At 42.5% G+C, this 12,714-nt stretch overlaps 1 protein-coding gene across 1 annotated transcript; it reads right to left on the bottom strand.

Moving 5' to 3' along the window:
* Positions 1–5,977: 5,977 nt before the first annotated feature.
* On the bottom strand, positions 5,978–10,401 carry IL22 (interleukin 22). Its single transcript, XM_002918322.4, has 5 exons — positions 10,180–10,401; positions 9,686–9,751; positions 9,425–9,568; positions 8,436–8,501; positions 5,978–6,062 (listed from the first exon to the last, which is right to left on the bottom strand). Exons 1-5 carry the CDS (start codon positions 10,363–10,365, stop codon positions 5,985–5,987), a joined length of 540 nt encoding a protein of 179 aa, XP_002918368.1. The 5' UTR covers positions 10,366–10,401; the 3' UTR covers positions 5,978–5,984.
* Positions 10,402–12,714: the final 2,313 nt, after the last annotated feature.

Here is a 12,714-nt window from a genome sequence, read left to right on the forward strand (position 1 = left end):
TCAGCTGCCTCGATGTTAATACTTTGCTAAGGGCAAAAGGCAGTCCTAGCCTGACCCCCTCCCCTCCACCAAGATCCTGTAAGTCTACTTTAACGTATAAAAATTCCTTTGGAAACTTCCTTTATCTCTAACCCCCACACCCCCAAGATACATGTTGGCAACCATCCCCCGAGCATATGGCCCACCGATATACATCTGAAGGGTCTCATGACTCAGGTTTTATTAGACAGTAATAAATGACCTTTTCCCAACAACAGCTAGCCCCCTCAAGGTCCTGGAAACCTTGCTTCCAAAATTCCTTAGAGACTTACGAGATCCCTAACCCCCTCCCAAGTTGAGGGTATATAATGGGCCATTCCTCACAACCCCGGGGCAGCAGCTCTTTCTGCCCATGGGTCCTGTCCCCGTGCTTTAATAAACCACCATTTTGCACCAAAGACGTCTCAAGAATTCTTTCTTGGTCGTCAGCTCTGGACTCCACCCCACTGAACCTCACCTATATTTCACAACCTCATCACACCTGAGTTTTTTGTATTGCAAGCCTGGGTGTTCTCTGATGGCAGGAATCAGGTAGTAAGAGGTCTCATCCTTCCCACAAACTTGTTCTGGTGCTCATGTCTTCCAGAGCTTCTGCCCTGAATCAATGTGTTCTTTTATTCTTTTCAAATGCAATGTATTATATGAAAAATTTTTTGCCTCACAGGGAGTTAACTTCTTGTGCCTCTGAATATTACCTGGCCCATTCAGCACTTCGGGGGACGAAAGACTCCACAGTCTGCCCCACTGCACTTTTTCTGGGTCTAAAGTGGCAAAGGGATCACAGCTGGGAACAAGAGAGGCCAAGAGAATCTGAGATGGCCCGTAAGATGGGATACAGAGATTTACTTTTTATTGTAATAAAAGAAATTCATTGTCATCAAGAAAGAGCTAACAACAATGTAGAGAGTCAGTTGTGACAAATGCATCATTCTACTGGGGATGCATGTGTGGGGGCATGGTTTTGCTGTAACAACTCACGGTTGATAGGGAAACTTAATTTTAAACATAATTTTTGTTGAGTCTGGGTTATTCTCCATGCTGAATACATTGGCCATTCTGTCACTCAGAGCAGATCTTATTAGTTGCCCACAAAACCATTCCCTTTTAATCTCGCTCACAGAATTTTGTTTGTGCCTCCTGCTGGAAAATGAACTGTAAATGATCTAAGCCAGGGGTTGGCAAATTACCGCCCAAATCTGACTCACACATTGTTTTTATAAAGCCCCTGAGCTACGAAAGGTTTTTATACTTTCAAAGGATAGAAGAGGAGGAGGAGGAGGAAGATGGAGAAGAAGAATAAACAAGCAACAGAGGTAATATGTGGCCCCCAAAGTCTAAAATATTTACTATTTTACTTTTACAGGAAAAGTTCTCCCATCCCTGATCTAAGCCAATGATTGTAATGAGCACATGTACCATATCTGGCCAACAAGCTGTGGGGGGCAGGCTGCCTGGGTGTGTCTACTTTTTGGGTAGGGCAAAGAGGTGCCTCCCTGGGCTCCACACTTGGGGAGAGAGAAGGAAACTGGAGGGTGCTGCACCTTATTTCTCTTTTCTGAACATCATTAAAATTCAATTTAGGGGCCCCTGGATGGCTCAGTCAGTTGAGTAGCCAACTCTTGATCTCAGCTCAGGTCTTGATCTCAGGGTCGTGAGTTCAAGCCTCATGTTGGGCTCCACACTGGGCTTGGAGTCTACTTAAAAATGAAGAAAGAAAAATAAAAATGAAATTTTTTAAAAAATTCAATTCAGAAAATTCTACTTCTAGGGGCGCCTGGGTGGCACAGCGGTTAAGCGTCTGCCTTCAGCTCAGGGCGTGATCCCGGCGTTATGGGATCGAGCCCCACGTCAGGCTCCTCTGCTATGAGCCTGCTTCTTCCTCTCCCACTCCCCCTGCTTGTGTTCCCTCTCTCTCTGGCTGTCTCTATCTCTGTTGAATAAATAATAAAATCTTTAAAAAAAAAAAGAAAAGAAAATTCTACTTCTAGCCATGATGGAGTGATCTAATTCTTACATGAGGGTAGGTATCACTCTCCTCATTTGGAGAACAAGGAATCTGCAGTTCAAAGATGGTGGAGAAGTGAAGAGCACATCACACGTGCTCTGGGGACACGCCCCAGTCCATTAGAAGCATCCTCTGAAGATGAAAGCATGGAGACTTTGATAAAACCATGGACAGAGAATGCAGAATGATGCTACCATGGCTTTATATCAGGGGTTCTCCAACAGACTTCACATGTCAGAGGTTATCAACAAAAGTGGGCCAGGTAGGCTGTGGATGGGTCTCCTACAGTCTGGATGTTCTCTAGTAGGTGACATCTCTTGTCTGGCTGTGTCAGAAACTACTGAATTGCTTTGTATTTAGCTTTTATTTTTTTAAAAGATTTTATTTATTTATTTGACAGAGATAGAGACAGCCAGCTAGAGAGGGAACACAAGCAGGGGGAGTGGGAGAGGAAGAAGCAGGCTTATAGCGGAGGAGCCTGATGTGGGGCTCGATCCCATAACGCCGGGATCACGCCCTGAGCCGAAGGCAGCCGCTTAACCGCTGTGCCACCCAGGCGCCCCTGTATTTAGCTTTTTGAATAGATTTCACTCCATACCATCAGCAACATCACATTTCCCATAATTCTTGTGAGGCATTTGATGGTGGGAAGTGTTAGTGGATGTCAGCTGCCCAAACTCAAAAAGGAGAAAGTTAGAGTACAGAGTGTTGAGGCAGTTGTCTTATCAGCTCATATTAGGTTAAGGCCCAAGGCATGGTGTGAGCCAAAATCCTATTAATTCACTGAACTCCTTATCTGCTTATCTGCTATAGTTCCTATTTCTATAGCTGTTCACTGACCTCAATTAATAATCATGAATTCCTTCTTCCACCACTCATTCCATTTTCCCTTTACCCTCTGCCTGCACCTCCAATGGATGGGGTCCTTCACTTGGTAAAGTGACTTAAATCTTCATTCCTATAGAGCCGGAGTTCTTGATGATTGTGTCTTTTTCAACGGATACAGGTCTCCATTGACGAGACTATTTAGTGAATTGACAAGACAATCCAGTCCACATCCTTGGTCCAGTTACAGTTTACCCAGCCCTCACAGTGTAACAGCAATGCGATTTTCTCTTGGTGATCAGAATCCATCATCCCAGTCTTCTCCACCTGTTTTTTCAACAATACACATTCCTTGGAAGTATGCATGTGCGAATATATATATATATATATATATGGTTTTTGTTTTGTTTTGTTTAGAGAAAGAGGGCATAAGCGGAGGGCGGAGGAGGGGCAGAGGGAGAGAGAATCTTAAGCAGGCTCAGCACAGGAGCCCCGCGTGGGCCTCAATCTCACCACCCTGAGATCATGACCTGAGCTGAAATCAAGAGTCCGACGCTTAACCAACTGAGCCACCAGGTGCCCCGGAAGTTTATTTTAAAGATAAAGTCACTATAGCTGTGGTTGTCTCAGAGATAATAAGACCACAGCTTTCAACCCTTGGTATCTCTGCTTCTCATCTGATATGTGTCTTTACTCAAACCTTAAAATCTTGACCTCTTTTCAGAACAAAATCACCCGTCTGTCCTTACTGATATGAAGCATTTCATGCTAGTGAATAATATAGTGTAAATGAAGAACCAGAAGAGAAACTAACAGATTGCTTCTCCTCTTAGTGAATCTGACCTACATGTAGCCCTTATTTCCCAAACAACCCAAACCGAGTATCACAGAAAGGGTCACGCACCAGTTTCCTCTGGCTCTACTCCCTTTCTCTCCAGTAGCATCGTCACCTCCCCCGTAAACTATTGTGCTGAGCTTGCTTCTCGTCTTACCCCTCCTAGACTTACTCTCCACCCAACACCAAAATGATCTTTTTCAAACATGAGTCATATTAAGTTTTTCCCACACTTGAAACCCACCAGTGGCTTCTCATCAGTCCTAAATGCTGGTTGGTGTCTCTGGGGGCTTATGTCTCATGCAACCTCATAGATTAGTCTTCCTGAACACCTGGCTGTTGCCGTCTGCTACTGGGGGAGGAGATACCCAAGGCCTCTGCCAATGCCAAGAACGAGAGCATACTGATAGGGCCACCCAAATGCTGCCCGCTGCCACTGGTGCAAAGGAATTGCTCCAGCAGGTACGGATGATCATGTCAAGACCCTCTGAGGAATTTGGACTATCTCATGGAACTTCAGAATTTGCCAGCACTGCCCTTCAGAATTGAAGATCTTGGCACCTTACGCTTTATGTTCATTAGCACCCAGAATTTTTTTAAAAATCTCTATTTCAGACTCCCTGCCCTAGATGGAAGCATTCATGAATCCAATTCTAAGCACATTCTTTCATTTATGGCTTAATTTCTAGACACATTGCTCCATAATTGGTCAAAAATAAGTACAATCCCAAATTTTGCTAAGCTATTACACTGAGATGCATTTGGAAGAAGAGAGGAAAGAGTCCTAAATCCCAGCTTATCCCAGAAATAATTATAATTCTATTATTTATGAAGCTTAGCTTTGAGACCTGTCAGCATTTAGGGCTCACACCCAAAAATATTAACTCCACTTTACCCATGAGTGAACCTGCAATTTACAGATGCGCTCACCAGTCACCACCAGACTTGATCTAATCCTGCAGGAACTTGACAAAAAATTGGTGAGTGACCTGTACAATTAACCGGGGATTCCCGACTTTTCAGAGAAGGAAACACCATAGACAGTCGACCACTGACCCACTGACCTCTCCTGACCACTGACTTTCACTTTCTGTGGAAAAAAAACCCCACATTCCTCAGTGCTGGAGTCACTTGTCCATTCTTCTAGACAGAACCAGTCCAACCATCTCTACTGCTTCTCTCTTCTCTCCATCACTGCACAAATTTCGAAGACTCCCCAGACTCAGTCCTCTTCCCGTTTACTTTATTGCCTGACTTAACAGGAAAACTGAAGGATGCCTTCCCTAATAGATTCAAACCAGAGCTAAAGTATTCCTCCACAGTAGGAACTGCCGTATTTGTATTTCTCTGCCAGCAATTGCACTCCGTTCTTTAATCCACAACTGTTAATGAGGCCAATGGATTCTTTTCGGTGTCTTACTACTTTTCTTTCAGAATTACATGCTGAGTCAACATAATACATCTATGTAGGCAATATAGCAGAGAGCCCAGAAATCAGATAGACCTCGCTCGATACAGGTCCACTACTTATAGTTACCCCAATGTTTGTAACATGTCTCTGATTCCGTTTTCTCACCTTTAAAATAGAGCTCATACTAACAGCCACCTCATTGGCTTAGAATCAAGAACAAAGTATCTGAGGTCCTTGGCCCGTTTAGCAAATGGGAATGATTACATGATGGTGATGGTGATGGTGACGATGATAGTAAAGGGATACAAATCACAAAGACACAAGATGTAGGATATCGAAATGTTTATTGAGGTCAAATAAACATAGGTCCATAATTACTGTCATAAATATAAATATTAGCTTTATACTTAAGTAGCAATATCATATAATGCTTGTACAAATAAATCTATATTATGAAAATGACATAAATAAAATGTATACTGACAATAATAAATAAATTCATAAATATAAAGTATTGATCCTGGAAATGAAGTTATTTAGGGTTTTTTTCCCTAAAGGAAGGGGAAGTAATCCTTTTTATGGGAATAGACAATTGCTTTAAAAAAATAAATTTCCATGTATTAAACACCAACTACCATAAAGTGTTATCAGTAATTCTTATTAAGCTTGGAAGGTCTACCTTCTGGTCTTCTGGACACAGGTGACATCGTTGTCTTCTTTAAGCTAAGCAGGGGTTTATTTAGAATCTGCCCATGATTGTAAAGCTTGGCTTCCCATTTTCCTTTTGGTAAAAGAAAACCTGCCAGGGATCTTATTGCTATTTCTAACAGGCAAAAAGGTTAGGCATCCATTTTCCGGCTTTGCTCTGGTCAAATGCAGGCATTTTTCAGGGCTATAAACAGCAAATTCAGTTCTCCGATTGCTTTGATCTCTCCGTTCTCCCCAAGCTGTAAAAATAAGAACACATGAGTACTTGAGCATTTATACCAAGCTTTTTAAAGAGGAACAAATTAGAAAAAGATGGTTAGGTCGCTGGAGACAGAAACCAAGCTTTTGCCTTTTGTAAAGGATTGCTAATAATACCCTTTTAGCAATAATATAATAGGATTTGCCACAGATCTTAAAATTATGGCTAACTGAACTGAAAGGGCGCCAGCCGGCACCACTCTCTCCATTCTATCTGCACTAATCAAGCTGTTTCAAGCCACTTCCTCACCAGAGCTGTGTGGGCCTCTGCGGGACCGGACACCCCCCCCCAAAGGCTCGGCCCGGCCTCATCGCCTCACCACAGTCAATGACCAACTAATTATAACAGCTCAGCTCACACAGCTTTGAATCAAAACTGCACATTTACCAATACACTTGGGTTTTTTCTGTTCCCACCTCCCTAACAAAGGGAAGAAATACAGGTCTTCGCTTTTGTGGGGGAAAATACCAAGTAAGTCCCATCCAGTTGCTTTCATCAGTAGAAAGCCGGATACACATTCTAAACACCCTTTCTTTCCTCCTCCTTCTGAGTCCTATGTGAATGAGGCTTTCAAACTCCACAGGAGAGGAAGGCAAATTCAAGTCCAAAGCATCTTCCTCTGAAATCCCTCTAATCTATTAAATTTTCTCTATATTCTTTCAAGGAAAACCGTAAGCCACCATTGTCCTCGATTCTTTGTTCTCCTTTCTCTTCCTGCCATCTCATCAGTCCCCCTTTCATACTTCCTTGGACATAAGGCCAAAAGGTACTTCTTACATCTCAAAGACACCAAAGAGCATAAAGAATGTTTCAAGTTCTCTTGCCCTCCTGTCTATCATGCCTCTCCTGTCTATCATGCCACAGCCTGCTGTGGCAGAGAACTAACATGTCCAAGACCATCCTCCCATTTCAGCCAGAGCTGACCCATGTGCCCTCAGGTTAGCCTCCTCGGAGTAACCTCCCTCTCTCACCTACACTTTCTGGAGCTACAGGGTTTAAAAAAAAAAAAGGCATAACGTCTCTTCCACATGGCACCCTATTGCAAATGTGAAAGTCCATTCTCTCAAAATGGGTTAAAAGCTTTAAAATCTATTTCCCCACATGGATACCCCTCTTACGCTGCATTTTTCTAAAGCCAACAGAGTAAACCGACATCAAGAATTCTTCAAACCGTAAGTGCTTTGCATCTTAATATTCAGCCCTCCACACTTGGGTAAGAGGCCCATGAAAAGAGAATTTATCTTCACAGTGAAAGAACACAAAGCCTTCGATGATCAAAGAAAGGGTCACATTCATTAAATCATGATTGGGAAGAAATATTTTTTTTTAAAGAAACATCAAGGTGGAGAAAGAGAAGATTGAGGTTACACCTGTTACTAAAAATTCCATCCACTAGAACCTTCGTGCTGTTGAGGTTTAGTTGCACCTGCTTGCAAGAGCATCACTTTCGCTGCTAGCAATCATTCCTCTGGTTTTTGGATGAGTCACAATTGCTAGTCTGAGCCTTCTACTAGTGTTCTTTTCCCCAAATAGGCCACGTGACAGTATCATTCTCTGTACAAATGCACAGTAGCCTACACCAGATAGATGCTCACTGGGGACTTGTCGAGGGAGGGAGTAGACCAGAAAGGAGGGAGGAAAGAGAGAGGAAGAAAAGAGAATTTCCAGTTCAGACTTGCGTTCACTCTAATAAATCCAATCTGTTTGAAACTGCATAAAAGAAGTTGGGGGTGGCTCACTCTTGCTTTTAAATTAAAATCAATAGCTGTTAGGTATTATATTATGATAATTAAATATAAGTATCAATCATTCCAGAAATTCGTCCTATAGGTAAGTCCTACTCTTCTGCTATGGCTGTTCTGGGTGTATTTCTCCAAGTTTTAGACCATCAAGTCAATGGTTCCAAAATTACCTCAAATAAATTTGTCCCCAGGTACTTCTCTGTTTTCGAGCAAGTGCTTGTTCAAATTACACGAATCGGTAGGAATCTCGAATTTCCTGAAGAATTAGTAATACTAAAAGTAACACAAATTGCTGCTGGAAAGAGTGCTGGATGGAATTCAAAAGACCTGCTTTCTAGCCCTGGCTCTGCTACTGGTCATGCCCAGAACATGGGGTGATGAGATTAGAGGGCCTCACTTCCCAGCCATTCTATGATTTGCAAAATTTGGAGATTTATTTATAAATATACAGATATATATATAATACATACATGAACCTAAATAATCAACCTGATGTAGGCAAATCAAGGAGAAAATTCTATGTAGGGAAAAGAAGAAAGAAAGGGAAGGAAAGAAAAGCATCATTTGTCTCTCCTGTTGAATAGATTAGCGTTCATAGTTATTAGCAGTACCTTTGTCACTGTGTCCTTCAGGTTTTGCACATTTCTGTGGATATGCTGGTCATCGCTCTCGATATGCTACAAAATGAAAACCAGAGCACTTATTTTAACACTCTTATACTGAAGCTTTATGAACTTCAGCGTCCCTAACTGAGGTGTGTTATGATGCACCTGGAGTTAAAAGTTCTTAGCAATTTTGCCCACAATGACCTAGATTTCACCAGTGACCTAGATTTTCAGAGCTCTTGAATTCCTTTGGATGCCAAAATCCAGTCATTTCCCTTACATGGGACCTCTCTTCATCTTTGGGAAATCCTACTGAGGTTTAAGTTTGTGGAAAGAGTGGAGTGGTTTATGCAAATTCTGTGAAGAATAAAACCCTAACACTACTAAAAAAAAAAAAAAAAGCATGCTCAGAACAAGAAACGGACATAAAATGTCTTGTGTGAACAGGAGGCCTCCCTCAATAAATACTAAGTCCCTTCACTCTGCCCACTCCACTCCAGTCTTTGTCATAATTTTAAATGTTCAGAGCCATCAAGGTCACACACCTCTGACTCTGTCACTTCTCGTGACATCCAAAGGGCAACCATCTTTGCCCACCGAGCGCTGAACATTTACTCTTCCTGTTACCTTCTGTCTTCCCATCCCTTCCATCTATACTTGGGGCATCCATGTCCACATCTAGGCATTTTTCCCTACAGTTCCCAACACCTTTACCATCTCACATAACCTGAGTTGCTTTTTCCCAGGGACAAGGGGCCATCTGTGCTCTTGTCTTTCAGCCCCCTTCATCACCATATATTCAAAATGTGACTCAATTAAAGCAAAAACAAATGTCTGCGATTCTAAATGGCTCTTGTGATGGTGGTGCTGAGGCACCTCTTGCTGCGGGCATGGGAAGGGGCAGGGCACGCTGGTGGGGAAGGGCTCTAAAGGGAAGAAGGCGGGGAAGGCAGGCAAGTAGGAAAGGGTGGAGTTAAGCTGGGAGAAGAACTCACACATTGACTTAGCCTGTTGCTGAGCTTGGCCAGGAAGGGCACCACCTCCTGCATATAGGGCTGGAATCTATGGGATTGGGGGAGCAGCACTTCTTCAAGGGTAAAGTTCAGCACCTCCTTCATCAGATAGCAGCGGTCTCCCATCTGCAAGCAAAAGTGAAACAGCAGGGGTCATGATAGAGGGCAGCCAGAAGACCCAAACCATCACCACCAGCATCCAAATAACCGTGGGTGGCCTTGCTCGTCATGACTATGGCTTACATTGACTCCGTGGAACAATTGATCCCCAATGAGCCGAACATCTGTGTTGTTATCTGCCAAACTAGCCTGGAAGAGAAGAAAAGACTAAGTGCCTGGACATCAAGGAGATAGAAGAAAAGTCTGTGAGTAGAGATGCATTCTATCCACTCTCCCCAGAGCAGCCCCATGGAGACTGAAGAAAGAATTCAGATGTGTGCCTGAGTTGAAAATAATGCACAGAATAGTAAGGGGGAAAACAGTCAGGTGGGCTCATAAATGGCCTGTTTGGAGTAAAACTCATTGCACATATTTTCAAGGCCAAAATGGAAGGTCTTCTGGTAAAACCCAATCTCCAGAGTCTCTAAAGAGGCATAGAAAAGAACCTCTGGTCTACCAGTGAGGATAGATGATGGGTTCTTAAAGATCTTAGCAGCACTCTGGAGAAACTTTTAGGAACTATTATCAGGTTTCAAGTAGAGAAGATGCTAAAGAGAGAGAGAGACTGAGATGGGTACCTCCTCAGCCAGCATGAAGGTACGGTTGGTGATGTAGGGCTGCTGGAAGTCGGAGCTGTTGAGCCTGCAGGGAGAGCCGAGGGGCACGGCTGCTCCTCCCTGCACCCACAGGGCAATGAGAAGGAGGCAGCTGGTGGCCGGAATTCCCATAAGGGAAGGGCTCCCGGACTTCTGCAGGGTGGCCATCGCAAACAACTCTAACAGGAGCAAATGGTGACTAGAAACAGAGAACCTGGTATCAAGAGAACAAGAAGCAAAAACATAAAGGCAAACCATTGGGTATCAAGAAATACATCACATCATTCGAACCCATCATACCACGTTTGCTGAAGCACTTACCTGTTTCGATGATTCTGCTTGTGAGGGGAAGGCAACAGCTGCTGCTTTTATAGCCCCTGGAACGCGTATTTTTTTGGTACAAAATATGACATCAGCAATTATCTAATTTCCAGTACTGTCTTCTGAGAACTACCTAACCACCGCAGAAGCCCACAAAACGCCACCTCCTATTTTTCCCACCTTGAATGCGAGTGTTTCCCTAAAACGTCACTATTAGGGCCCTGAAGGTGTTTTTACAGATAAATCCCAGAAATTGTCTAAACCCCACTTATTTTTCAAAGAAAACAATTGCTTTGTCTTCATAGATTCCAGATTCGGTGTAATATTTTTTGATCTTCTGTAGTAGCTGAGTAAACAGTTTGGTCATGGACTCGTTTTCCCACCAGCTTCATAGATTCTTATCTCATTAAAGGTGATAAGAATAAAGGACTCGTGTCCTATATCCTTTGCTTTAAAATAAATAGCAGTGATAGCTTGGAGGTAACTCTATTTTTAAAAATAATTTTATCTCTTTTTTTAACATGCTAAATCCTAAGGAAGATTCATATTTTTAAAATAACCATGCAGGCTTATCTCAACACTGTTTTCCTCCCATTCTGTGACTTTCTGAAGTCATCTTAACAATTATGGTAGATGCAAATAGATCTTAAAGTTTTTTTTATTGAGGGGCACCTGGCTGGCTCAGTCAGTGGAACATGTGACTCTCTTGATCTTGGGGTCATGAGTTTGAGCCCCACATTGGGTGTAGAGATTACTTTAAAATTTTTATTGAATTATAATCAGTATCAGTTTAAATATGGAAACACAAAGGCTCAACCATCTAACCACTATTTTTCTTAACATACGAGTATTTTAAGAATACAGTGAATATAGTAGCTCATCTTAAAATCTTACCTGTGCTCATTCTAAACAACACACAAGTTAAGTCTCAAAGTCATATTTCCAAAAATCTTATAACAATTTGTATTCTGTATATGGATGTCTAAGGGAGAGAAACTGGCAATATAGTGGCTATATGTCGACTTTGAATTATTAAAAATACATTGAATTCTAAACAACCCCTAAAAACTAGACTGGAAACCCTCCCAAGGGGTGGAAGCAGGGAGCATGGGCACTGATCTGTAGCTAGGAGAAGGAATGTGCAAATTTGTTTCATCAGATTTTTTTCCTCACAACTAGTCAACATCAGGAGCGGTGAAGAACTGGAAGAAGGAAAGTGAATAATTATAGAATCTGGAGCATTGGTGAGATGGCAGAGGCCCAGGTGGAGCCACAGGGAAGGATTAGAACACCATGATGACACTGAGCATTTGGGAAGATGCCTTAGGAGTCAGAAGCAAAGGGGAGATTCGAGAGAGTAAATGAAAGCTAGACCCATTCCAAACATTTGCTTGAGGTTGCTTGGGAGCCCAAGATAAGGAAACCCTTTTTCATCCAATTTTCAACCATATGAGATATGGCCATTTTTGTCCAAAACTCTATAATTATACTAGCACTAGGTTTAAGCTATCCTGTGGATTAAATAAGCTTTTGCTGGTTTGCCTGAGAACTTGACAAGCGTACATCATTTTGTTCCCATGGAAAATAAGTTTTGACATCATCGAATTATATGCTTTCCAGGGAAGAGTCTTAGCCTTTTTTATCTTTGTATCTCCAGCACTTAAAACAGCACCAGGCATATAAGAAGAAATCAACAAAAAAGATGTCAAGTGAATAGATATACAGATCTGTGAATTTAAATAACTCACTGAATATCTTTGGGAACATGCATGGAGGTGATTTGGGACTGCCTTTACAGTACTTTTAAAGCGAGGGTTTGGCGCAGTCCTCCTTGCCAGCATATATAGGTGTGAATAGAGAATATATAGGTGTGAAACAAAAATAGCATGCCAGAAAATTGCAAACAGCAGCGGTGGGATTCATTATACAGCCCTGATGGGCAAGCGTCAAAAAGCTAGTGTTAACAGAGCCAAGATCTTAGGCTTCCATGAGCTTGATCCCACTAACGTGAAAATCTGCGCTGGGATTTCTGAACAGTGATACAAGAAGTCTCCAAAATATTTGTTATTAGGAGAGTTGTGGAGAGTTGTGAGAGAGAGAGCACAAGCAGAGGGGGAAGAGGGAGAAGCAGGCTCCCCACTGAGCCAGGAGCGGGCTGTGGGACTCAACGAGGTGCTCAATCCCGGGACTTTGGGA

Source organism: Ailuropoda melanoleuca, chromosome 15 (assembly GCF_002007445.2).
Source record: "Ailuropoda melanoleuca isolate Jingjing chromosome 15, ASM200744v2, whole genome shotgun sequence".
Classification (NCBI taxonomy): Eukaryota; Metazoa; Chordata; class Mammalia; order Carnivora; family Ursidae; genus Ailuropoda; species Ailuropoda melanoleuca.

What these genes read in the sequence shown, in the direction of transcription:
- IL22 (XM_002918322.4), bottom strand. Translation starts at nt 10,365, where the DNA reads ATGGCCACCCTGCAGAAGTCCGGGAGCCCTTCCCTTATGGGAATTCCG. An exon ending in CCTTCATGCTGGCTGAGGAG is followed by an intron (nt 9,752 to 10,179) that starts GTACCCATCTCA and finishes CTTCTCTTCCAG; the next exon opens with GCTAGTTTGGCAGATAACAA. An exon ending in TGAAGGACACAGTGACAAAG is followed by an intron (nt 6,063 to 8,435) that starts GTACTGCTAATA and finishes TTATTTTTACAG; the next exon opens with CTTGGGGAGAACGGAGAGAT.